Source organism: Petaurus breviceps, unplaced genomic scaffold (genome assembly GCF_028583685.1).
Source record: "Petaurus breviceps papuanus isolate PSGF00001 unplaced genomic scaffold, PetGlider_PUasm1.0 91041, whole genome shotgun sequence".
In the NCBI taxonomy this organism is placed as follows: Eukaryota; Metazoa; Chordata; class Mammalia; order Diprotodontia; family Petauridae; genus Petaurus; species Petaurus breviceps.
In genome coordinates this window covers 12,923,804-12,949,393 of record NW_027187400.1, presented here as the reverse complement: position 1 = coordinate 12,949,393, position 25,590 = coordinate 12,923,804, and the positions used below count along the sequence as shown (strand labels likewise).

The 25,590-nt window shown below is 45.9% G+C and overlaps 2 protein-coding genes across 2 annotated transcripts; one reads left to right on the top strand and one right to left on the bottom strand.

Moving 5' to 3' along the window:
- The first annotated feature begins 1,162 nt into the window (after nucleotides 1–1,162).
- Nucleotides 1,163–16,374, top strand: PINK1 (PTEN induced kinase 1). Its single transcript, XM_069078439.1, has 6 exons — nucleotides 1,163–1,391; nucleotides 3,087–3,269; nucleotides 4,199–4,362; nucleotides 5,844–5,971; nucleotides 6,698–6,934; nucleotides 15,350–16,374. The coding sequence occupies exons 1-6, from the start codon at nucleotides 1,324–1,326 to the stop codon at nucleotides 15,605–15,607; spliced, it is 1,038 nt and encodes a 345-aa protein (XP_068934540.1). The 5' UTR covers nucleotides 1,163–1,323; the 3' UTR covers nucleotides 15,608–16,374.
- Nucleotides 16,375–16,876: 502 nt separating this feature from the next.
- Nucleotides 16,877–25,245, bottom strand: DDOST (dolichyl-diphosphooligosaccharide--protein glycosyltransferase non-catalytic subunit). The gene is made up of 11 exons (XM_069078438.1): nucleotides 24,833–25,245; nucleotides 23,228–23,338; nucleotides 22,461–22,547; nucleotides 20,043–20,146; nucleotides 19,822–19,916; nucleotides 19,373–19,466; nucleotides 18,855–19,003; nucleotides 18,180–18,327; nucleotides 17,790–17,910; nucleotides 17,302–17,408; nucleotides 16,877–17,209 (listed from the first exon to the last, which is right to left on the bottom strand). Exons 1-11 carry the CDS (start codon nucleotides 25,206–25,208, stop codon nucleotides 17,060–17,062), a joined length of 1,542 nt encoding a protein of 513 aa, XP_068934539.1. The 5' UTR covers nucleotides 25,209–25,245; the 3' UTR covers nucleotides 16,877–17,059.
- Between the last annotated feature and the right edge of the window lie 345 nt (nucleotides 25,246–25,590).

Here is a 25,590-nt window from a genome sequence, read left to right as displayed (position 1 = left end):
AAAACCAAGCCAATACAGGGGAATCTTTAATTGCCATTACTATCACATTTTTTGTAGCAGCAAGCACCCCAAGCGCGTTCTCAGGGTTTGCAGCTACCACAGGTTCTTGGATCTGCTTTGTTAAAGGAAAGCAACTCAAAATGGGTTAACAAGCTTACTTTAATCAGTCAGACATATATCGTTTACCTTATTCAGGAGAAAAGGTCAGCACCCTGAACCTCAAAGTATACAGGCATAATTATCAAGACAGAAACATCAAGTAGACAGATTTCCAAACTGTCCAACCATTACATCCATACCCAGTCAACATCTGGGTTTCCACATTCTGGGTTTTTCAAAGCCGGGGGACTCTCAACAACGGCTTCCCAGAATTCAGATCAAATTACAGAACACTTCTCAAAGTGAGTCCCAAAACAAAGCTACACATCAGGGCTTATATAGCCTTCTCCTGGCTCAGAGAATGTAACAACCTTATTGACCCACTGGCCAATCAAAAAGTATCTACTGAAAAACAAGCCTCCCACCCCAGGCTTCAGGTGCACATTAGCCTAGGGGCAGGGAAGATCTTTAAAATTTACATTCTTATTACAATCCCAGAACCTTGACTGGTTGATTGGGGGCTTCAGACCCTGAGAATATGTAACCTGGAGTAGCTGGCCCTTTGTCAGGCTGCCCTCCTTCCCCAGGGACTGCTAGCATTCTGGGGGCGGGGTGCATCTGAGAAGCTGTCAAGTGTATGGCTTTTGTTAGAGAAATGGCCAGCCTGAGCACTTCTGTTGATGAGGCTGTTTCACTTACAGACATCAGGGAGATTGATCCGGATGGGACGTGGACTCTTTCCATGAGTCTCTTGGTTAATGTGATGCCCTAAGGAGAGTATGAGTTACTTCATCCCAACCAGGTCTCAGCAGGAGGTGACATGCGCTTGTCTCAAGGAAGACCAAGCAGGCTGATTCAGGCCCAGCTCTCAGAGCCAAGTGAGGGGAGCTTGTTTGCCCCACCCCCAGTATTACAGGTGCTTGGCCTGTTGGAAGCCCGAAGCTTGGGGTGGTTCCAGCAGCACCTGTCCTGCCCTTTATCCCATTACCTACCCCCTGCTCCCATGAGGGGGAGTGAAGACTTGCTTGGCCTGTCACTGAAAGGTGCTCAGCACTAGGAAGACTGTTTCTGACTTTGAAATGGCAGATGGGGGCCTGGGAGTGGGGTCCCCTCTACTGATACTCTGTCTCATCTCGTGTCTGATGCCTCTCATGTTTGTATAATGCTCTGTTTGTTGGGAATTCATCATAGGCAGGTTCCTCCAGTGAAGCCATACTCAGCACCATGAGCCAGGAACTGGTTCCAGCCAGCCGCATGGCCTTGTCTGGGGAGTATGGGGCCGCCGTTTTCAGGTAAGAGTCAGTAGTCCTTGGCGGAGATTGGGGGTAGGGGTGGGGCATTAGGAAACAGTGGGTCATAGTGGAAGGACTGCATTGGAATACAACAGAGGACAGACATATGCCCCTGGGTCCCTGAGGCCAGAACCAGGGGCCACAAATAGTTAAGTAGCCAAGAGGTCATTTTAGGCCTAGTGATGAAGAGAGCTGTCTAAGGTGCAAAGGGCTCCTCAGGAGGTGGAAACCTGCCCTTCCCAGCTCTGGAGCCAAGGCAGGCAACGACCAAGGAGGAAAGAGGACTCCTAAGTGTGCTGGCCTAGACAGGCACTGCCTGAAGATCCCTAAGGCCTGAGGTTGTGTGTCCCAAGGGCCCTTCCAGTTTTTAAATGGTCTATTAGTGGGCTATTTGCTTGGTAAAGAGGTAAGAGACTGAAGGTCAGGCCATTCCAGGGCTCCCAGTTTTCAGATGCCCATCCCAGATTCCTGTCTGGAAGGTTGGTGGCTGCTGACAAAATGCAGGCAGAGGGCGCCCTCTAGTGGCGTCCACGAGCACATGCCCGTATAGATGGAGCTGGTTAGCAGGGATCTCCTGGTCTGTGGTAGGAGGCTGTGATTGGTACAGGAGGGGACACTAAGGTAAATATGGTGTGACTTCCCCAGAGTAGCAGAAGAATGAGGTGCACACAGGTGTGTGATAGCTACATTAAATCCATTAAGAGCAAAGGAGAGTGCAGCAGGCGTTGCTGTGACCTCGGGTTTTGGGCATCAGAAGAAATACAGAGGCCAGAAAGTTCCCGTATTGTGTGGAGAAGGACACAAAGGGAGGCAGGCAAGAAGAGGATGTGGCAGCTTCGGGGCCTGAAGGCCCGGCGGCCCACAGACCCTGACTAACTGTACAGGCTGTGCGAGGCTTTGAGAACACAAAGGGGCTTACACTCCCGGGGCTTGGATCCAGGCCTGTGTGCCAGAGAATCACATCTGGAACCAGAAAAGACCTCCTGTGGCATCTCGTCCAACCTCCTCCTCATCCTCCAGGGAGGATAAGGTTGAAGTCTCTAAGTATCAGAGTCAAGGTTGAAACTTAGCTCCTTTAACTCCAAAGAGAGAGTCCTTTCTGTGGTACCAGGCTGCCTTGGTGACCTTAAGCAAGTCACTCAATATCTTTGGCTCTTCGTTTTGTGGTCTGTAAAATGAGAAAAGTGGACCACGTGGTCTCCAGGGTCCCTTCCAGCTCTGAATCACCCATCCTCCTAAGGTGTCAGTGAGCTCAGGGGCTCTGCCAGGACATTTGGCCATTCTGTAGGCAGTGGGGAACCATTGCAGAATTTTGAGCAGGTGAGTCAAGAGTTTGTAGTACCAGAGGGCTAAGATATGAATAATAATATGCATATTAGCGAGACCCCTAATTGACTTAAGATAGGTCTGTTTGGCCCTTATATGTCACAAATATTTAATCTGTTGATCAGATGAATGAATAAGTAATCAGCATGTTCTCGAAGACTTTAATGTAAGCTGCTTGTAAGTTAGAAGTAAATGCTCTTCCAATCCAGTATGTGTGATCTTAGATCTGGCAGCCTGCCTGCAATGGCCCCATGCTTTGGAAGAAGGGTCCTCTGCCATGTTAGCATTCCTTATAAAGTTGGAGCAGTTGAATTCTACTTTGCATGTCCAAGGCCTGGCCTGATTGTCCCCTCACTTTGACTGAAACAGGAAACATGAGAGAGTTTCCAAGCAGCTGGCCCCACACCCCAACATTATCCGGGTGCTCCGGGCCTTTACCTCCTCTGTGCCCCTCCTGCCCGGTGCCCTGGTGGACTACCCTGATGTCCTGCCTCCAAAACTCAGCCCCTCAGGCCTGGGTCATGGACGAACACTATTCCTCGTCATGAAGAAGTAAGTGCCAGTGAGATCGGGGGAGTGTGAGAGCTGGCCACATACAACTGCGTGGTCACTGCACGGCTTGAGATAGCAGGGGCTCGTCTGGGTCAAAGCTTACCTAAGAAGAGCCTCCCTTCAGGGCCAGGGTGTAGTATAAAAAGGACTGGATTGGGACAGGAGACCTGGCCTGGCATCCCGTCAGGTATGAAGAGTGATTACTAACACAGTCATAAAGGGGGCGGGGTGGTCAGCACACCAGCTGCCCCAGGAGGTGTTCTCAAGAAAGCATAAGTGTTATAAAGATGCTGCAAGGCCAGGTCTCCTGTCCAAATCCAGTACTTTTTACATTCCACTGGGGGGGCACACTGTGTGCCCTGCTAACTAAATGCAGAGTCCAAATGGGGTAAAACAAAGTCATTTCAAGAGGATTTGGTTGAATGGAATGGCTGCTGAGCCCCTTCCAGCCCTAGGGATTCTGAGATGCTGGATACGAACACTCACTAGTTAAGACGTGCATGTAACTCCCTTCCCTGTGCCTTACAAGCCTGCTAGCTGTCCTGGTGAGCTGGTGCTGGGGGTGGTGCCACAGTGGGTCATCCTTTGGCTTTCAGAATGAGTAGGAGAGAGTGTAGAATGCAGAGTGGAAATAAGACAACGGGCAGGTCCCAGATAGAGGCAAAGGGAAGTCCTTTTTGCTTTTTTTTTTTTTTTTGTAGGGGGGAAGGTAGGCCAATTGGGGTTAGGTGACTTGCCCAAGGTCATATGGCTAGTTTTTGTGTCAAGTGTCTGAGGCCGGATTTGAAAGCAGATCCTCCTGACTTCAGGGCCGGTGCTCTATTCACTGCACCATCTAGCCGGCCCAGTGAAGTCCTTTTTGGTCGCTAGCCCAAGATATAGGAGATGGGAAATCAGCCAGTGCAGTGAGTGTCTCCCTCTGTGCCCAGCTACCCCTGGACCCTGCGTCAGTACCTGCAGGCATGCCCTCCAAGCCCCCGCCTTGCCACCATGATGACCCTGCAGCTATTGGAAGGGGTAGCTCACCTGGTTCAGCAGGGCATCGCACACAGGGACTTAAAGTCTGACAACATCCTGGTGGAGTTTGACTCAGGTAGGTGGCCTGGCACTTGTATTCACTGCGAAGTCAGCTCTTCTCCTTTCCAGGTGTGGGGCAGAGTGAGCATGGTCAGCAATGCAGTTAGTTAGAGCCCTGGATTTGGAAGTCAGAGGACCAAACCATTTGCATCTAAATCCTGATTCTGCTTTAATTCCCTGTGAAGCCTTGGAAAAGTCAGTTCCCTTGAGCCTCAGTTTCCTCATCTCTGAAATGAGGAAATAGGTCAGGTGTGTAAATCAAGGTCAGAGATTCACAGATTTAGAGCTGGATGGGAGCTTGGAAACCACCTGGTCTAACTGCTTCACTTTACAGATGAGGACATTGAGGCACAGAGAGGCCAGGTGACTTGCCTGGGGTCATGAAGCTAATCTTAAGTGTTAGGAGCAGGATCTGAAACCAGGCCCTTGTTCCAGTCCAGCTTTCTACCTATCACTTGGCTTCTTTCTAAAAATCCAACATCTCACAGGTAGTAAGATAACCTTTTGTAGCTTTAAAGCCCCAAATCCATAAGTACTCCTTTGGCCTTTTGGTTAATAGTAAATGGCCAATAGTAAATTGTCTACACCTGGATTCTGGATTTTCTTAAATCAGTGCATACCCTTCACTATGTCTGGTCCTCCAGTCTTCTGGTATGCCAGTAAAAGAAATGATTAATAACCAGTGATTTGGGGAGATCCAGATTTCCCCACTTTTTCTAAAGTCCTGATTTCAAAAGGACACTCTTGAAGGACGCTGCTGATAATGAGTTTGGATGAACTTTCTTAACAATCTTGATCAGATCCTACCCAGATGGGGAAACCATTGTGTTCCACTCAGGTTCTGGTGGGGATAAATTCTTTGACTAGATTGCCCAAGGCTGGGAGTGGTCTCTTTTTGACATCATGCCACTCTCAGCCCCTCATTGTAATATTCATTCTATCATTAATTGTTTAATTTTAAGAGTTGCTTGGTACCCTCAGAATACCCATCTTCAATGGGCATATAAGCTGTAAGCTCACTGTCATGGTAGTCTTTGGTCTGAGAGATGGCTAAATGACCATTCTTTTATTAAAATGCTGGCGTTAATTAAATGATTAAATTACCCAGAAATTATGTCTCTCAAACTTTTTAAGCACCACACCAGCCATTTTCCCAAACAGGCCCTGTGCCCAATCCTGATTCCTGGCCCCTTTCACCTCTTTTGTTGCTAAGGAAGAGTGAGAGGCAGCAGCAGGTTTCAGAAAGTGCCCTGGACTGGCAGTTGGGTTCCAGTCTGGTCCTAACTTGCCCTGTGACACTGAAGGGGCCTCAGCTTCCTCATCTGTAAAATGAGAGGGGTAGGACTAGGTGACCCCCTAGACTCCTAGTCAGGCTCAAGAGTCTCTGCCAGTCAGAGACCTGTGGCTTTAGTCTTGAAGTCAATGGGGATGGGAAAAGGGAGGGAGGAGAGTCTTCTCCATTGGTCGTTCATTGGCCCCTCCCTGTTGCTTTACCAGCTGGCTGCCCCTGGCTGGTCATAACAGATTTCGGTTGCTGTCTGGCTGATGAGAGCATTGGCCTCCAGTTGCCTTTCACCAGCTGGTATGTGGACCGGGGAGGAAACAGCTGCTTGATGGCTCCTGAGGTAACTCTTGCTGTGTCTCCCTGTATTTGATGGTTGGGTTTTTCTCTCTTTACATAATGGACCCAAGACCTGACCCTCCATCATTCTCTAGGACCCCTTGGTCTTTGCATGTGTGTGGTGCGTGTGAAGCCCCCTGGGTTTGGAGAGGGAGCCAGGTTCAGACACCAGTGGTGAGGCCGGAGGCAAAGGCACTTTACCTCTGAGCCTTAGTTTCTTCTTTAAAATGGAGATAATGCTTGTGAGGAGAATGCTTTGTAAACTTACAAGTGCTGCATGAATGTAGATTGTTGTCTGACCCCTAACACCCAATGAAGACCTTTTCTTTTTTTTTTTAAAGCAATCAGGGTTAAGTAACTTGCTCAAGGTTACACAGCCAGTTATTTCTGGGTGTGGTGCTAAGTATCTGAGCCCAGATTTGACCCCCAGGTCATCCCGACCCTGGAGCTGGTGCTCTTACTCGCTGAGCCACCTGGCTGCCCCAATGAAGACCTTTTCTAACCCTTATTATGAGGACATTTAACCTTTTGTAGTCTCTTTCTGAGCTTAAAAAGGACATAGGAGGTTCTCTAGGTAAGAAGCAAGTCTAATCATGCCAGGGGCAGCAGCTGCCGATTCAGAGTGACTTTGATTTATGTGAGTGGACCACATGACCTACAGTCCTTATGGAAACACCAATAGCACAAAGGGGTAGGTTGGTGTGCCACCTCTTTCTTGTTTCCCATGCAGGTGTCGACAGCCCATCCTGGTCCTGGGGTAGTGATCGACTATAGCAAAGCTGATGCCTGGGCAGTGGGAGCAATTGCCTATGAGATCTTTGGACTCCCCAATCCCTTCTATGGACATGGCAAGACCCAGCTGGAAAGCCGCAGTTACCATGAGTCTCAGCTTCCTGCCCTGCCAGAGGGTGTGCCCTTGGATGTGAGGCAGCTGGTGAAGGCCCTGCTGCAGCGAGATGCCAGCAAGGTGAGAACTGAGACCAGCCCCACTTCGGTCACCTAGAGTTTGTTTCCTGGGATACTATCTTAAGGCCTGAAAACTCAGTTCACCTGCAGGGCTAGTTGTGATGAACATTCACTAAGAAACTGGTTGGTACCACAATGAGAGAGTTATTCATGATCTGTTTCCTAGAACTTAAGGCTAATCCTCAGAAGGTCAAAATGTATTTTTTCTTCCAAGCAGGGGCCACTGAGTCAGATGATTGATTTGTCAGAATCCTAGAAATTACAGTTCATTTTCCTCTTTGGGAGAGTATATAAATTATTAGAAATCATTTAGAAGAGAGAGCACAGCCAAGGTGATAAGAGTAGAGGCAGCAGTCCAGCCAACTCTCTCAACATTCTCCTCCAACTTTATAATAATGCCTCAAATCAGATTCTGGAGCAAGAAGAGAGCCAAGAAAAGGACAAGACGAGACATCTCACCAGCAGTACACAGCAGGGCCTGTGACCGGGGTGGGGGACAGCAAGGAGCACCACACTGTGGCAGCACCAGCATTGGGCCTCAAGGTGGGCTATGGCAGCCCCAGCTTTGGCAGCCCTGCTGCCCAGAGATGGAAAAGGGATGATTAAACAGCTGGTCAGAAAGAGATTACACTGCATTCAGGACCAGCAGGGAAGCTGGGGCTGTTCCTGTCTAAAGACCAGAGCACAGAACAGGAGAGCAATAGCCCACACCTCTCCCCAAATCATACCTCCTTGGAAGCACTGAAAATTTGCAGACTTCCATGTGTCCCCTCTCCCCCAGCTTCGAACAATACCTCCCCCCAAGGTGAGCAGAGCCCAACTTTAACATAAAATTCCAAGTCAAGAAATAGACTGGAGATTTGAGAAAAACGACAAAAAGAAGAACTTGACACTAAAAGGCTACTGCGGTGACAGGGAAGACCAAGAAACAAAGTCAGAAGAAAACAGCTACGAGCAAAAGCCCTAGAGGCTGGGGGATTGGGGGATGCAGATTGTATATGAGCCCAACAAGAATGCCTGGGAGAGTTAGACAGATAAAAGTGGTAGAGGAAGAATTGGGGAATGAAAGTGATGCAAGAAAATTCTAAAAAGAGCTCAGTAAAACACAGCTTACTAAAAACCAGGTCAGTAGAGGGGCAGAGCCAAGATGGTGGAGTAGCAATAGGACTTTCACGTGGCTCCTGCTTCCACTTCCTCCAATACATGTAAAAAATGACTAAACAAACTTTAGAGCTATGGAACCCACAAAGTGCCAGAGAGAAACTAACCTGCTGAAGACAGCCCAGCAGGAAGGAGCCATTGCAGTGTGCTGGGACAGAGCCCAGCCCCATGTGAGCCCAAGGTTTTAGCCTCAGGGCGGCCATGACCAGCCACAGGCTGGAGGGATTTGGGGATCAATAGCAGCTGTGGTGGTTTCCAGAATTATCAACCCAGAGATGCTAAGGACAAAGAGAGGTCAGTGTGGACTTTGTGGGATCAGGGGCTCCCAGATCGCAGTCCGGCCTCTGCCCCTAGAGGGAGAAGCAGCAGCCATGCAGCCACCACCACATGGCTGCTTCAGAGCTCCTGGCCTGCGGATTGTAGGGGTACCAAGCAACTAGTCTGAGGGGTAATTGCTCTTGCTTTAACCTGCTTGGATCTGGATCACTGTCTAGGGTGGAGGTCCTGGGGTGTGTGACCAGGTGCTAAAGCTGGTGAAGGCTTCAGAGAAGACACCCAACTAATAGTTCCAGCATCTGTGAAAACACTAGCAATTTGGGACAAAGCTCTCCTCTCTGGAAGCAGAGTTCTACTGTGGCAAAAAGCTCAAAAGTCAAGTAATTGAGTGGCAACATAAGTAAGCAAAGGAAGCAAAACAAGTATGGTAATCCAACTTTGGATTCCTTCTTTGGGGACAAAAAGGATCAAAGTATGGAATGGCAGGAAGACAATGAAGTCAGAACTCCTGCACCAAAAGCTTCCAAGAAAAATATGAACTGGGGGTGGGGGGGTGACTAGGTGGCACAGTGAATAGAGCACCGGCCCTGGAGTCAGGAGGACCTGAGTTCAAATCCAGCCTCAGACACTTAACACAAGAACTAGCCATGTGACCTTGGGCAAGTCACTTAACCCCAATTGCCCTCCAAAAAAAAATATGAACTGATTACATGCCATAGAGGAGCTTAAGAAGGATTTTTGAAAACCAAATAAAGAGAAGTGGAGGAAAAATTGGGAATAGAAATGAGAACGATGCAAGAAGATCATGAAAAGAGAGTCAACCTGACTGAAGAAAATAACACCTTAAAAAATAGACTAACTCAAATGGCAAAAGAGGCTCAAAAAGCCAATGAGGAGAAGAATGCCTTAAGCTGAATTTTCCAGATGGAAAAAGAATCTCAAAAGCTCACTAAAGGGAATCATTCCTTCGGAATTAGATTGGAGCAAATGGAAGCTAGTGACTTTATCAAGATGCTATTAAACAGATCCAAACAAATGAAAAAATAGAAATCAATGTGAAATACCTCATTGGAAAAAAGCACTGACCTGGAAAATAGATCTAGGAGAGATAATTTAAAAACTATTGGACTACCTGAAAGCCATGATCAAAGAAAGAACCTAGAAATCATCCTTCAAGAAATTCTGAAGGAAAACTGCCCTGATGTGAAGAATCACCTACCCAACCACCATGAGTATCATGTTTCAGGGGAAAATATGGTCATTCAATGAAATAGAGGACTTTCAGGCATTCATGATGAAAAAACCAGAGTTGAGTAGAAAATTTGACATTCAGATAAGAGAAGCATGAGAAGGTAAACAGGGAAAAGAAATCATAAGGAACTTATCAAAGTTGAACTATTTACATTCCTACATGGAAAAACAATAATTAAAACTTATGAAACTTTTCTCAGTATGAGGATAGTTGAGGGGAATAGAAATGTATGTATATATTTGTATATATAATATTTAATTTATTAATATTAATATTTGTACACATACATATATGTCTATATAAGAGGGTATATGTGCATATGAATACATATGTGAGTGTGTGTATATATGTGTACAGGTATACATAGAGGGCACAGGACCAATTGAATAGGAAGGGATGATACTTAAAAGGTGAAATTGAGAGGTGAGAGAGGAATATAATGAGAGGAGATGGGGAGAGACAGAATGGAGTAAATTATCTCATATAGAAGAGGCAAGGGAAAACTTACAATGGAGGGGAAGAACAGGAAGGCAAAAGAGAATGGGTCAATCTTACTCTCATTGAATTTGGCTTAGGGAGGGAATGACATACACACTAAATAGGGTATCTCGCCCTACAGGAAAGTAGGGGGAAGGGGATGAGGGGGGATTATGGAGGGGAGGCCAGGTTGGGGGGGAGGGAAGTTGGAAGCACATACTTTTGAAAAGGGACAGGGTCAAAGTAGAGAATAGAACAAGTGGGGGGCAGGATAGGATGGAGGGAAATAGTCATTCTTTCACAATATATCCACTATGGAAATGTTTTGCATAGCTACACATGTACAACATATATTTAATTGCTTATCTTTCAAGTAAGGGTGGGTGACGAGGGAAGAAGGTAAAGAATCTGGAATTCAATGTTTTAAAATCAAATGTTTAAAAAAAATCTTTTTATATGGGAAATAAGATATACAGGTACTGGGGCATAGAGATCCATCTTGCCCTACTGGAATGTCGGAGGGGTATGGGAGAGGATATAGGAGACAGCAGATTGGGGGAGAAGGTATTCAGTGGCATCACTGTTTTGGGGTGGTGGGTAGGGGATAGACGGGGAGAAAATTTGTAACTCAAAATCTTGTGGAATGAATGATATAAACTAAAAATAAACATAAAATTGAATTTTTAAAAAAAAGCAGCTCGGTAAAAGACACAAGAGAAGACAAGTTGAAAATAACAGCCAAGATGGCAGGGACTCCCAAATTCCCCTCCAAACAACTTTAAAATAATACCTCAAGATGAATTCTGGAATGGCAGAACCAATAAAAGAAGAGACTGAAATAATTTTTTAGCCCAAGACAACTTGGCAGAAAAGGTCTTCTTCACTTGGAGCACAGTTGTTTACCTTGAAAACCAGCAGCAAACCTTGGGGATCAGTGAATTGGTAGAGGCAGCTTCTAGAACCCACAGATGGTTAGGAGTTCATACAACTGGTCAGAAAGATAACATGGAGTTCTGTTCCATTAACCATATGTAGTTCCAGGTCACAGTCCCAAGGTGAGGAAGGGCACTAGCATGTAACCAGAGGAGTGGGGGACCCTGGTTACAGGTCCAAGGTGGAAGAAAGTGTAGTCATTCACAGGCCAGGAGAGCAGTGATCATACCTCCCCTTAGATCATAACAACTTAGAAGAACTGAAAACACCCCCAGAACTAGCTCTGAAAACGACAGCACAAAAACCTGAAGCTTGGGACAGTGCCTAATTGCCTGCCACACCCCAAGAGCAGAGCCCAACTTTTAACATTATTTAAAAGTCAAGAAATAGGCTAGAAAAGTGAGCAAACAAAAACAAAAAGAACAGGACCATAGAAAGTTACTGTGGTGACAGGGAAGTTCAAAACACAAACTTTTTTTGTCTTACGTTTTCTCTCATAGCATGACTATTATGGATGTTTTGCTAATTAAGGCATGTGTATAACCTATATCAAATTGCTTGCCTTCTCAGTGGGGGGGAGGAAGAGAGGGAGAGAATTTAGAACTCAAAAGTTTTAAAAACAAATGTTAACAATTGTTTTTACATTTAACTAGGGAAAAATTAAATACTAAATTAAGAAACTTTTTTTTAATTAAAATCAAGTGTGAGCTCCTTGAGAGCAAAAATGAAATAAAATATTGGCTTAAAAAAAAATACAAACTCAGAAGATGACAAAGTCAAAAACAGCTACATCCAAAGCCTCAAAGAAAAATGTAATTTGGTTTCAGGCCAAAAAAAAAAAATTCCTAGAAGACCTCAAAAAAGATTAAAAAAATCAAATAAGAGAAATAGAGGGGAAAATTGGGAAAAGAAATTAGAGTGATACAAGAAAATCATGAAAAAAAGTCAACAGGGGTGGCCAGGTGGCTCAGCGAGTAAGAGTACCGGCTCCAGTGTTGGGACGACCTGGAGATCGAATCCTGGGCTCAGACACTCAGCACCACATCCAGAAATAACTGGCCGTGTAACCTTGAGCAAGTTACTTAACCCCGATTGCTTATAAAAAAAAAAAGTCAACAACTTGATTAAAAGAGGCACAAAAAAATACTGAAGAAAATAACACCTTAAAAAACTAGAATAGGCCAAAGGGCAAAAGAGACACAAAAATTCACTAAAGAGAACTTAAAAAGCAGACCTGGTCAAATGGAAATGGAGGTACAAAAGCTCACTGAGGAAAATAATCCTTAAAAATCAGAATTGGGTAAGTGGAAACTAAGGACTCCGTGAGATACGAAGACACTCCATAAGACATAAAAAATATGAAAAAATAGAATATAAAATATCTTTTTTTTTTTTTAAAGCAATTGGGGTTAAGTAATTTGCTCAAGGTTACATGGCCAGCTGTTTCTGGGTGTGGTGCTAAGTATCTGAGCCCTGATTAGATCCCCCCAGGTCATCCCGACACTGGGGCCGGTGATCTTACTTGCTGTGCTATATAAAATATCTTATTGGAAAAAAAAAAAACAAATTACTTGGAAAAATAGACCAAGGAAGAATAATAAAAAATAGACCAAGGAAGAATAATAAAAAATAGACCAAGGAAGAAGAATTATTGAACCGTCTGAAAGTCATGATCAAAAAAGAGCCTAGACATCATATTTCAAGAAATTATCAAGGAAAACTGCCCTGATAGCGTACAACCAGAAAGTAAAATAGGAAATCAGAAGAATCTGCCAGTCACCTCCTGAAAAAGATCCCAAAATGAAAACTCCTAGGAATATTATAACCAAATTCTAGAGCTCCCAGATCAAAGAGAAAATATTACAAGCAGCCGGAAGGAAATAATTCAAATATTGTGGAGTTGCAGTAAGGATCACACAAGGTTTAGCAACTTCCAAGTTAAAGGAGTGGAGAGCTTGGAATATGATATTCTGGAAGGCAGAGGAGCTAGAATTACAACCAAGAATAACCCACCTAGCAAAACTGAGTATAATCCTTCACGGGAATGAAATGTATGAAATGTATATTTAATGAAGTAGAGGACTTTCAAGACTTCCTAATTAAAAGACCAGAGCTGAATAGAAAACTTGACTTTCAAACCTAAGGCTCAAAAGAAACATAAAAAGGCAAATATGAAAATCATAAAGGACTCAATAAGTTAACCTGTTTATACTCCTACATAGAAATTCCTACACGGGAAAATGATGCTTGTAATTCTGAAAATATTAGGGCAGCTAGGAGTCTACATAGTAGGAGGGCACAAGTGTGAGCTGATTGTATTGCCATGATCTTGGGGGGGTTGGGGGTAGAGATGAAGGGGTGAGAAAGAGGGATAGAGTGGGAGAAGGGGGAAGTAGAATGGGAAAAATGGTCTCACATAAGATGCATGTAAGAAAAAGCTTTTACAGAGGAAGGGGGAAATTGTCAGGGGTGGGGGTGGCTCACAACACTTGAACCTGACTCCTCTCAGAATTGTTTCAAAGACAGAAAACTATACATCCAAACTCAGTTGGGTATAGCTCTCTTACCCAGTGGGGAAGGGGATAAGAGAAAGGGGGAGGAATGATAAAAGAGAGGATGGATTAAGGGAGGCAGCAGTGGTCAGAAGCAAAACAGACTTGAGGAACAAGATAAAAAGAGAGAACAAACAGTAGAATGGGATGTAAGGGAAATGCACAGTAATCATACCTGTGAATGGGACAAATTCACCCATAAAATAGAAGTGGATAGCAGAATGAATTAGAAACCAGAATCCAGGAGTATGTTGTTTACTTGATGCTTATTATAAACACACACACAGAGTTGGAGTAAGGGACTGGAGCAGAATCTATTATACTTTATGTGAAGTAAAAAAAAAAAGGCAGGGGTAGCAATCATGATTTCAGAGCAAAAGCAAAAAGAGACCAATTATAAGAGATAATCAGGGAAACTACATTTTGCTAAAAGGCACCTTAGACAATGAAGTAATATAAAAAATTTTACAGCAAGTTTCTTTGATAAACACTTTTACTTCTCAAATGTGTAGGGGACTGAGCCAAGTTTATAAAAATAAGAGCCATTCCCAGTTAATAATGGTCATAGGATATAAACAGGCAATTTTCAGAATAAAAGCTATCAATAGTCTTATTGAAAAAATTACGTAAATCACTAATAGGGAAATGCAAATTAAAACAGCTCTGAGGTTCCACTTTACATCCATCAGATTGACTAACATGACAGAAAAGGATAATGACAACTACTGGAAAATATGGAAAAATAGGGACACTAACAGACTATTGGTGGAGACGTGAACTGGTCCAACCATTCTGGAGAACAATTGGGAACTAGGCCCAAAGGGTAACCATACTGTGCATACCCTTTGACCCAGCAGTACCACTACTAGGTTTGTTGTCAAAAGAGATATCAAAGAAAAAAGACCTATTTGTACAAAAAAAATTTATAGCAACTTTTTGTGGTGGCGGAGAATTAGAAATTGAGGGGATGCTCATTAACTGGAGAATGGCTTAACAAGCTGTGATTTATGGTTATGATGGAATATTACTGTTATAAGAAATGAGTGGGATGTTTTCAGTAAAACCTGGACTTAGATAAGAATTGACATGGAGTGAAGTGAGAACCACATTATTGTACACAGTAACATCAATATTATAATGATGATCAACTGTGGAAGACTTAGCCACTCTGACCAATACAGTGATCCAAGACAATTCCAAAGGATTCATGATGAATGCTATCCACCTACAGATAGTTGCATGCAAATTAAAGTATAACTTTTTCACTATTTTTTGGCAGCATGGCTAATATGGACACATTTTACATGATTGCTTATGTATAATTAATATATTGCTTGCCTCAATGGGTCAGGGAGCTGTAGGGAGGGCATTTGGAGCTTAAAAAAAATAGAAGTCATTTAGAGAAGAAAGCTGAGTTTTGAGAAATTTTCAATGTATGAGGTACGATAGAAGAGAGATTTCAGCAGGTATAGGCTGGCCAAGAAGCTTCCCAGGAAGAGAGCATTTTGAATTTGTGCTAAAGGCAAAAGAACTAATTATCATTCAACTAATACAATAGGGAAAATGTATATGAGAGAACTCTTAGCTTCTGAAGTGTTTCCTCTTCTTTACAAGAAACAGCAGCCAGACCACCTGCCTCACAGGATTGTTGAGATTAACACACTATACACAAGTGATTAATTAGGTGGTCTTTATGATAGTATTTAGTATAGTAAGGTGGGTTGTGGTCTAATTGTATTGTGGCTCATTAAGTCTTCTCTTTCAGAGACCATCTGCCCGAATAGCAGCAAATGTACTTCAGTTAAGCCTCTGGGGTGAAAGCATCTTAGCCATGAAGAGTCTGAAATCAGACAAGATAATCGGCTGGCTCCTTCACCAATCAGCTGCCGCTCTGCTGACTGATCGGCTGATAGAGGGGAGCAGTATAGAAACCAAAATGAAGATGTGCTTCCTGGCTAACCTGGAGTATGAAGCCCTCTGTCAGGCTGCATTCCTTCTCTGTTCCTGGAGGGCAGCCCCTTGATAGTCCCATGTAACCCCAGGTTTACTAAAAGCACTTAGCAGCATTCTTTGTGTCCTAACAGTATCTGAAGGGAACTTGGTAGCTTTGCAGGTACAGATGTGTATGCGTGGGGTAGAAAATAAGAGATGGAGTGGAGAGGGGACCCATGGGCGCCCAGCCTTAAAGCCCTGAGCCAGAGCAGGGGGATGCAAAAGCCTCGGACTGAGTAACGGTTGGAAGGATTGTGAAAGGAGTCACTGCATGATTGGGTTGTAGCTATTAACTCTAGATATGCAGCAATGTCACTTCACCTCTAGGCTTCAGCTCCTGGTCAATAAAAGGAGAAGGATCAGACTAAGAGGTCACAAAAAAATGGAATTCCTTGTTTGCCCAGTCACTTAGAGGGAGGAGGCAAACATAAGAATCTGATTCTCATTTACAAAAAATGAAATTCCTTTATTTCACAAGAAATTTAAGGCATAAACAATCTTTTTGCACGGGAGAAAAGGCTGGCTGAGTCAATGTAATAAAGGTCCAAGGATTAAAATATCTCATGCTGAAAGAGGTGGAGGGTCCTACTACCTACCTGTTAAGCATGCAGGGTGGTCCTGGTATCCGCCTGGGGGGAAAAACCCAGAAACCTGGCTCTTGTAGCAGCTTCCCCAAAGCCTTCTATTTAGCATGTCCAGCATCTCAAGAAAAGAAATGAGCATGCTGTGGAGCTTCCATCTGACCAAGGTCTCTTGTAGGAATTACTTTCAAGAATTAAACGCATGTTTACAAAAGTACAGTATGCCTTGAAATGAATAATAGGGACTTCACATGGTTTTATGTTTGGAGACAAAAATAACACCTTTTCACAAACAGCTCTTAAAAAAAAAGGCACAGGCCCAGTTACCCTATACTACTGGCTATAAGGAGACCTAGTTCTAACAATTACAAGCTACAAAGACCCCTGAGTCTCATTCTCATCTGGAAAATGGGGGCAAGAAGAGTTGTATCCAAAGGTGAGCCAACTTTGAGACGGACTGCTATCTGTACACACACACGTCAGCATATACATATGTGTATCAATTAGCTATTAAATATATGTCAGGTATCACAGATACTATTTGGTATCATTCAAATGCAAAATAGTTCATAAAAACACACTAGCAATGGCTTAACTAGTCATTGCCCTAATAAGGTTTTTAGTGACTTGGTACAGAGAACCAACTGGACAAAAGAAATCCTGAATACACGTAGAATGTGACTCTGTGAGGCTGGTGATTTACATGGATCAGGAAGCAGTTATGGGAACACCCATTTTTATTTCACAAGTGGGAGCCACTAAAGACCCCAGGGCAGAGATGCTGGAAGAGAAATGATGCCCCACCCCAGGTAACCCAACTGCCTCTCACAGAGATAAGGCTGGTCCAGACCAGGCACACCTGCCAAACCAACAGCCCATGAGTGTCCAAGGGCTCTGCCCCTTCAATCAGATTTTTCTTTCTCTTTCATGTGCAAAAAGACAGCGCTGAAGAGGAAGAGCCCCACCATCATAGAGAAAGCACTTGCGTAGTAAGGGAAGGCAGAGGGGATGAATCGCTCATACTGTGTGTGCTGAAGGGGCCGCACAGACACCTGCAGGAAAGAGAAGAGAGGTAGCAGACAGGTCTAGCCTGGTGGCTTGGCTCCATGCTGGTGCTGGCCTGAGCGAGCCCCCACCTGCTTACCTGAGTAGAGGAGTACAAGTGAGTGTAGCCCAACCGATTGTAATCCACTTTGAACTGGAAGACCCCATAGACATCTGGCAACTTGAACTGGACGCTGTACTTGCCACCTAGGAAAGCCCCAACTGCATCAAGAATAGCATTCAAAGGACATCCTAACCCCAAAGGCAAGGCAGCCCAGCCACACAGGCAGGGTGAAAGTCAGAATCTGAACTATAGACCCCATCACTCCTAAATTTAACCCACTTTTCCGGGATGCTGCAATTACCCATTGGAGGCAGGTGCTTGCCCTGCTGCCTGCATGTTCCTCCCCACCCCATCTGAGCATGTTGGGATCCAGACAGGGAGTCAAAGGGACTATGGCTAAATGCCACGAAGAGGCAAAAGTAGGTGCTGCCAGTAACTCTACAGCTAATAACAAAACCAAGCTAGGACCCATCCAGCCTGGTTGGGGAGAGGAAGGTTGCCTTGTCTCCACCATTGACACTCACCCTTCCTTTTCAAGAAAGTCCTCACGAAAGGATCGATCCGAACAAACTCTAGCTGGATGTCATCTCCATCAAAGGGGACCCACTTGCCTTCTGAGAGCTTCTCGATCACAATGCTATACTCCTAAGGTACAAGGTGGGGTTATACTGGGTATGACAAAGGCCATGGCCTTTTAGCAGGTCACTGATCTGACCCACCTGCCCACAAAACTACTAAAAAAGCCTAGAAAGAGTCACAACCAGATAAAAGTCAGCTACTGCCCCTCACACACAAATGGTATCTCCTGGGGTAGACAGATTTCCTCTGAATTCCTCATCACCTGGTTTTGCGTTTAACCTTTCTCAAGCAAGCCACACACTCCCCACAGTCTCCTTGCTCCAGTAGGCCCTTACCACGAGGTCTGTGACAGTGTAAGCATTGGGTGGGGCCTTCTCTCCTACTCGATGGTGAGACACAGCCCCTACCCGAAGCACACCCTCCTCCTTGAACACCCATCGGGACAAGGCAACTGCCAACTCATAGTTGCCTGTTTGGGAGTACCTGTACAAGAAACACAAAAAAAGAGAGGAACCATGATGGTCAGGCAGCCCTGAGGCCCCACTAAGCCTTTTCCCATCACATGGGAATCTAAGCATTGTTAAAGCTCCGAATCTAGAAAGAAAGGGGAAGTGATACGCTACAGCTGACAGCAACATCCTTGTGTTGGCCTGAAGGGAAAGGCACTTTGGGCCATGTTGGGATCAAAGGACTCCAAGCTGGAAGGGATCAGAGACAGTCTACACAACCCACATGGAAGATTTAGTCACAAGGGTTATGTGGCAGCCTGGAATGACTTAGAACAACCCCAAAGGTTTCACTGAAGAGCTGAGTTAGCAACACTGGAAAGAGGCAAGAGCCTACAGGGAGGTTACCATCTACTTCTCTCCAATAGACATTCCTGGCTCTACATCACAGGGGAAAATACTTTAAATGATTCCAGGGAACAATCTGCCATGTACATCTAAGAAGAGCTAAGCTACCCCTGCCTGTGGCCACTCCATCTCTTTTACCAGCCCCTTGGGCCATACCTCTGTGAGCCAGGGCTGGCTTTCTGCACAGCCGAATTAAAGAAGGCATCGCTGAAGAAGTCCAAGGAGCCACTGAAGATGACTCGGGCATTATTCCGGGCCTGGAGCCCTGCAATCAGGAGGGTGTTCTTTCCCACTGCATGGGGATACTAACAACAAAACAGGATCAAGTCAGCTTCATCAGATTGAGTCCTGGCCCAAACACTGGGCGGCGGCGGCTGCTGCTGCTGCTCAGTCCCAGTACACACACCCTAAATTCCTATGCTGTGGCATACACACATGGCAGGCCCTGAAATCCTAGCTGGCCTGAGCTTTCTTAAATATCCTTCCACTTCCTACCCAATACCCCAGCTTTCAAAATCCACCATCCCCTGAGATCATCCCCTGTTCATCCAAATTCTGCCCTTGGAGTCAGTACAAGAAAGCTCTGTGTCACCTGAAACCAGATGCCCAAGATGGGTTACCTGAAGCCTCCTAAGGCCAGGGCTGGAATCAGAGGTGCTCCAGTGGTCACTCACCTGTGTGATAGGTTTATCTGGGAAAAAGGAATATGAAGTAGAGGAGCCTGTCAGAATATCCAGTACCAGAGGGTTATCAGGATCAGCTACCATCCTACAGGGGAAAGAAAGGAGGCCAGTGCATATACGGGGCTTGGCAGACAGATATGCCCCAATGCTGAGCCAAGCAGATGGCACCTGGAATGCCCTGGTGGCTGTTTCTCACCAGGGGCGAATCCCATTTTAAAATAACCAAACGAACTGACACTTTCTATCCTTAAAAAATGAAGCTTGATCCCCAATGACCAAGAACAGAAATAACATGCTCATAGTGTAAATTAACAGCCAAAAAAAAGGAATTTTGTTTTGTACCCCGGGAAAATTGCTGCCATTTTCCTGTGAGAAGGAAAAAGTGACACCCTGCCTCCCAATTCATGGAGGTCTCTGCCAGCTTTTGCTGGATCACTTACCCAACACCCCGAAACAGGATGGGATTGAGGGATGTCCTTCCTACAATGGTCGGGGCCTTGAGGAGATTTTCAGTGTCTGCCACAATGAGTGTGTGCTACAAGGAACAGAGGCCAAAGGCAGAGAGGGTAAAGAAAAGACGCCTCCCAGACAACGCTGCTCACCACCTTCTCCCCTCTGTTCTCTGCCCTCTGCCTGTGCATCATGAAGACTGGATCCTTACCTCTCCAGGGTCAGAGATATCATAGTTGTGATGGTCAATGACAGCTGTTTTCTCCTCATCAAATTCAATCCCACATTCACTGCCCAGCTCCCTCAGGGGGTCACCTATAGACAGACCAGAAAATTCACAACTTAGCCTTTACCACAGGTTAAGGATAGGGATTTAGGGAACAAAAGGAAACAAGTTCTGTGTGGCATTTTCCACTGCCTGCTTATCAGTCCAAGCATCACACTTAGGGATCAAAAAAATTTTAAAGTCAAGGCCATACATCATGTTCCCTCTTCTCTCCAATTCTTTAGCTCCAATCCCTTCCACCTCACTCTCTTTTGCTCTAGGCTCAATGAGGTACCCCCCAGCTTCTTGCCAAAGCCCCCTTTACTTGTACCCTCCATCCATCTCTCCCTTAAGAGCTTACCTCTTTGATCATTCCCATTCTCTTCCTAATTTTCAACCTCTTTCTACCCACTAGTTCCTTCCCTGCTGCTATTAAACATACTCCCATCTCCCCAATCCTTGACCCGATGGGGAACCTGCAGCCTCGAGGTCACAACTGGCCCTCTAGGTCCTTGGGTGCAGCCTTCTGACCGAGTCCAAGTTTTACAGAACAAATCCTTTAAAGGGATTTGTTCTGTGAAGTTTGGATTCAGTCCAAGGGTCGCATCTGAGGATCTAGAGGGCCATATGTGGCCTCAAGGCCACAGGTTCTCCATCCCTGCTTCAAGCTATTGAACTAAATCACTCCTTGTCACAGTCAAACTCCTAGAAAAAGATGTCTCCTCTCACTGCCTCTTTCTCCCGTGACACTGTCCCCACCACCCCAATCAAAGTGTTCTCTCTGAAGTCACCAATAGCACTCTCAGTGTTCATCCTTCTGGACTGACTTGAGGCATCTCCCACACCCACTTCTGGGTGCTCTTCCATCCTCCCTGGATTTCACGAGACTGTTATGTCACATGTTCTGCCCAGTCAGGATGCTCCTTCTCAGTCTCCTTTGCATGGTCACTCATGATCCACCCCCCTCTTTGTATGGGTGGTGTGCCAGACCCCTTTAGCAATCTGTATGATGCCCAGGGACACCCTCCTCAGAATGTTTTCATATGCACAAAATAAACACATAGGTTACAAGGAAAACCAAATTTTTTAAGTTTTCAAATTAATGTTTTTTAAAAATCATGTTCTGGAACTCCAGGCTAAGACTCCTACTCTACATTCTCTCTCATTACCTCCCATGGGATCAACTATTATATCTATGAAGACAATCCCCCACATCTATACAGCTACATTTCATCTCTCAAATTCCAGTTCCATAAAACCAATTGCCTGCCCTACATCTCCACCTGAATGTCCCAAAGACAACTCAAATTCCACTTGGTTGAAACAGGATTCATTACAATTCCCCTCAAACCTACTTCTTCTAGTCACCAAAGTTCACAACCTCAAGAACACCTTTGACTCATTCTCCTAATTTACCCTCATATGCAACCAGCTGTTCGATCTGCCCCCTTCTCTCCACACTGCCTCCTATCTTGTCAGATCCACCTCGATGGCCTCCCTTCACGTCCTCCCAGTTGGTTTCCCTGACTTCAGACCCTCCCCTGTCCTCCTAAAGCCCACAGCTAACCAAGACATTTGGCTGCCCAAGTAGCTCCAATGGCTTCCCCTTGCCTCCAGGATAAAACACAAACCCCTCTTTTCAGTAACTAGAGCATTTCACAATCAGGTTCCAATCCACCTTTCCAGACTGCAAGCACACATATACAGAGGTATACACACATATACACATACACTCTCCCCGTCATACCCTACATTCTTGCCAAACTGTTCCCTTGATGGTTCCAATTCAAGACAGTCTATCTCCTGCCCCGTGTACAGGGTCTTCCCCCAGGCTTCGAATGATCTCCCTCCTCAACCCATCTTGCCTCTCTTCTTTTGGATGACAAGTTACACAATGAAGGGAGGGGAGAAATTCTCCCTTCTACCCTCCACCCCTCCCCAAAAAATCTGGCGCCCCACACTAGGCTCACAGCTTCAATTTCCTTTACTCACAAAAATAGCAACTTGTAACTTGTTTAAAATCTCTTTATCCCATGTAAGTTTCATAACAATCCAGTTAGGTAAAGAGAAGGGGCAACATAAGAATCATCATCTCCATTTTATAAGTAAGAAAACTAAGGCCCTAAGAGATTTGGCCAACCTTGAATCACACTCTAAGTTACAGAGCTGGGCTCTGAACTTGCCTCCTGACTCCATACCAATTTTCTTGCCAATGTACCAGAGAGCCATAAAGAAACAAGGTCAGGGTTTGATGGCATTGCCATACCCAGGCTGGACAAATACTAATTTGACAATCTGCACTTGTGATGGGGAAGGAAAGAAAAATGAAAAATATAGCCCATGTCTTGGAAAGGTCATACTCACCAATGTCTGAGCTGGCAGCTACCAGGACACTGCCTCCTCCATCAATAAAAGAACTGATGGTCTCTACATTAATATTGCCTCCAAAATCTGAAAGAAATCATCAAGGTACAATGAGTCACTACTGTCTCAAGGATTCTGGCCCACAGAGATCAGAAATGTAGAGGGTCCAGACTGAGCATTACCTATAGAAGTCTTATCTATTATCTAAGCCTACTTTCTACCTCCAAATAAAAGTAAAAACTCACACCTCAAATTCCCTGCAGTACTTTGGGGGAATCTGGCTCTTTGTACTTACCTGAATCTCCCCTGTATGCTGTTACCTTTCTTTTCCCACATCACCCCATCCTCACATAGTAAGTATGCTTCTGTCCTGCATACTTATGCACAATGTACCACCCATACTGCGTGGACACAAAATGGATGTGATAGCAAATGAATGAGGCTGCCCCAGCCATAGGAACAAACTGTATTGCTGAATCCTCTTCTGGTTCTAGGAAACCTTTTTATCACCAATCCCAGACTCAACACAACAGCAGGTAGCCTGGGTCAGCTGCCTGGCCCAGCTGATAAGAGCTGGTGAGGGCTCTGTGTGACCCACCCCCAACTTTAGGGGCTTGAAAGTAGACCATCTGTAATAAGGAGGCTCCTTTGAGGATTGCAGCAATCGAAAGGCAGGTGGCGGCAGGACAGACCACTACTTCAGGACCATCTCCACTACCTGGGCCTCTCTCTTCAAGGCCAGATTCCCTGCTCAGGACCACACCTACCTTCCACAGAAGGAGAGAAGATGATAAGATTGTCATACAGGAACTCCCCATACTTAATAAGGGACAGGCTGGGGTCATCAGCAGTTCTATAAGTGAGGTCAAAGCCACGGTCTGCAAGACAATAAGAAGGTAATGATACCACCCACACAAGGCACAAAGACCATAGGTCCCACTACTCTCCCTTCTACAGATTAGAGAGGAACAAGAAGCAAAGTGATGGGCCTTCCCTCAATGTGTAATGTCTTTCCCAAATTTCTATCAGTTAAAATCCTGCCCCCCTTAGAAGGTAGAGGTAAACATTTAAATGCCACTATCTCCATTCAGCTTTCCTGGACCGCCCCCAGCAATGGGGTTTACAGTTCGTAGATCACACATAAACATTCATAACTTAACCCTTTATGTGTAATGAAGTGATGAAGGACATGTGGTGGCAGGTAGAAGGAGGTCCTGCATTTTCTGGTCTTGACGTGAGTACCGTGTTTCCCCGATAATAAGACCTATCCCGAAAATAAGCCCTCCCCTTACTGTGTAAGATTCCTGTAAAATAAGCCCTCCCCGAAAAATAAGCCCTATTGAGATTGCTACTGTAGTGAAGGTGATCCCCTGCGCTACACCTACATTACGGTACCCTTTGTATGCACTGTCCAACCCCTCCCCCCCCCTGAAATGCACGCTCCGCTCCGAGCTGCATCCAATCAGAGCTGCAGCAGTGAGGGCGTCATCCTGTTCTTCACTGAATTCATTATTGAATAAAGGTACATTTTTTTGTTCACATTTACCTGTTTATTAAAATTGCTGTCAATGTTCATTAAAATAAGCCCTCCCCTGAAAATAAGCCCTCTGGTGTTTTTCTGTCCAAAAAAACTAATAAGACAGTGTCTTATTATCGGGGAAACATGGTAATGCCGGTTTACAATATGCCTCCATTTCAAGTATAAATGAGCAATTACACCTAACTAACGCCAACGGCAGAATCCACTGTCTAACCCCCAAAGGCAATGACAGAGTGGCAGACAGAAAATTCCTATCTCCTCCTCTAGAACATAACAAACAGGGCCAGCTGCTACACCTGTGAAGCCAGAAACAGTGTGCACTGAGAAGCCTGACGCACAAAAATGCACAACAAAGCCTTCTAATGTGTTACGTTTTTTAAAATCTTGTCATGACAGTTCAATACTGAAAGAAGCCAGCCCCTGGTACCTCTGAGCTATCAAAGGATCCAAAGGGGCTGCGAGGATGCCAAAAGGTGGGGGGAGGGAGGGAAGCCATCTTTAAGACCCGCAGACCCGGGGCCTTTCCCAGCCAGGCCATCCTTTCCTTCACGGCAGGTGCCGCCTCCATGCCTGGTCCTGCCCCCCTCCACGGGCCTGTCACAGACTCTATGAAACACAGCCAGCGTTCAGTGTGACAGCTGCAGGCTCTGCTCCCCCCAGGCACCCAAGACGGGACTCGGGTTCAAATTAGACTCTGCCCGCATGGCCTGGGGCCCTTCTCTGGGCCTCAGTTTCCTCACTTGTAAAAGCTGATCTCTAAGGTCCTTTCCCACATACTGTCCGCTCCGCTATTCCTCCCTCCCCCAGCTCCGCTCTCCTCCCGCCTCCTCACCCGCCAGGCTCCGGAAGAAGAGCGAGTGGGTCTCGCGCAGGTTGACGTTCTCCAGCAGCACGAGGGTGCGGCGGGCCCCGGCGCTGGCGCTGGCGGTGTCGAGGCCCAGCAGGAGCAGGAGGAGCAGACTTAGGGCCCGCATGGAGGCGGCGGCGCTGCGGGACCGGCGAGCTGCAGACACGGGCCCGAGCTCCATCTTCCTCCTGCCGCCACAGTGCCCCGCGAATGCCGCTCCGGAAGTGCTTCGGTCGCAGCCGCCCAATCGCCACAAGCGGGCGCCGGAAGCAATTTGGCCTCCCGGAAGTCCGGATGGAACTGTGTCGGCAGGGCTTCCGGAAACTCCCGAAGAGCGGGGAAGAAGAATCTTGAAGCTCATTGGGTAGGAAGAACGACGTCCCGCCCCAACCTCCTAGGGATCGCGTCAATCCCGTTGAGCCAGCTCTGCAGAGAAGACCAATAAGTAACTCCCGCCTCTCTCTCGTCCCGCCCCAGAAGCGCAGCCGCTTTCCGGCTCTGGCTACCTGAAGAATTTCCCATCACCCCGTGCGTCCTAAGCCCACCACCCCCTGCAGCCCCTGCCCTCCCACCTGAGCATCTGACATCGCCACTCCGCGGCGGGGCTAGGGGGCGCTACTGGGCTTCAGGACTGAAAAGAACCTTGGAGACCACCTGGCCTCCGCCCCCATTTTGTAGGTGGGAAAACTGAGGCCCAGAGGGGGCAAACAACAGGCCCCAGATCACGCCGCATGTCAGCGGCC

Excerpts from the sequence above, each read along its gene's own strand:
- PINK1 (XM_069078439.1), top strand. The coding sequence starts at position 1,324 with ATGAGCCAGGAACTGGTTCCAGCCAGCCGCATGGCCTTGTCTGGGGAG. Across the intron at positions 1,392-3,086 it reads TATGGGGCCGCCGTTTTCAG|GAAACATGAGAGAGTTTCCA; the intron begins GTAAGAGTCAGT and ends TGACTGAAACAG. Across the intron at positions 5,972-6,697 it reads GCTGCTTGATGGCTCCTGAG|GTGTCGACAGCCCATCCTGG; the intron begins GTAACTCTTGCT and ends TTTCCCATGCAG.
- DDOST (XM_069078438.1), bottom strand. The coding sequence starts at position 25,208 with ATGAGCTTCAAGATTCTTCTTCCCCGCTCTTCGGGAGTTTCCGGAAGC. Across the intron at positions 23,339-24,832 it reads CTTCTTCCGGAGCCTGGCGG|ACCGTGGCTTTGACCTCACT; the intron begins GTGAGGAGGCGG and ends ATTGTCTTGCAG. Across the intron at positions 17,911-18,179 it reads ACACTGTCACAGACCTCGTG|GAGTATAGCATTGTGATCGA; the intron begins GTAAGGGCCTAC and ends CTTGTACCTTAG.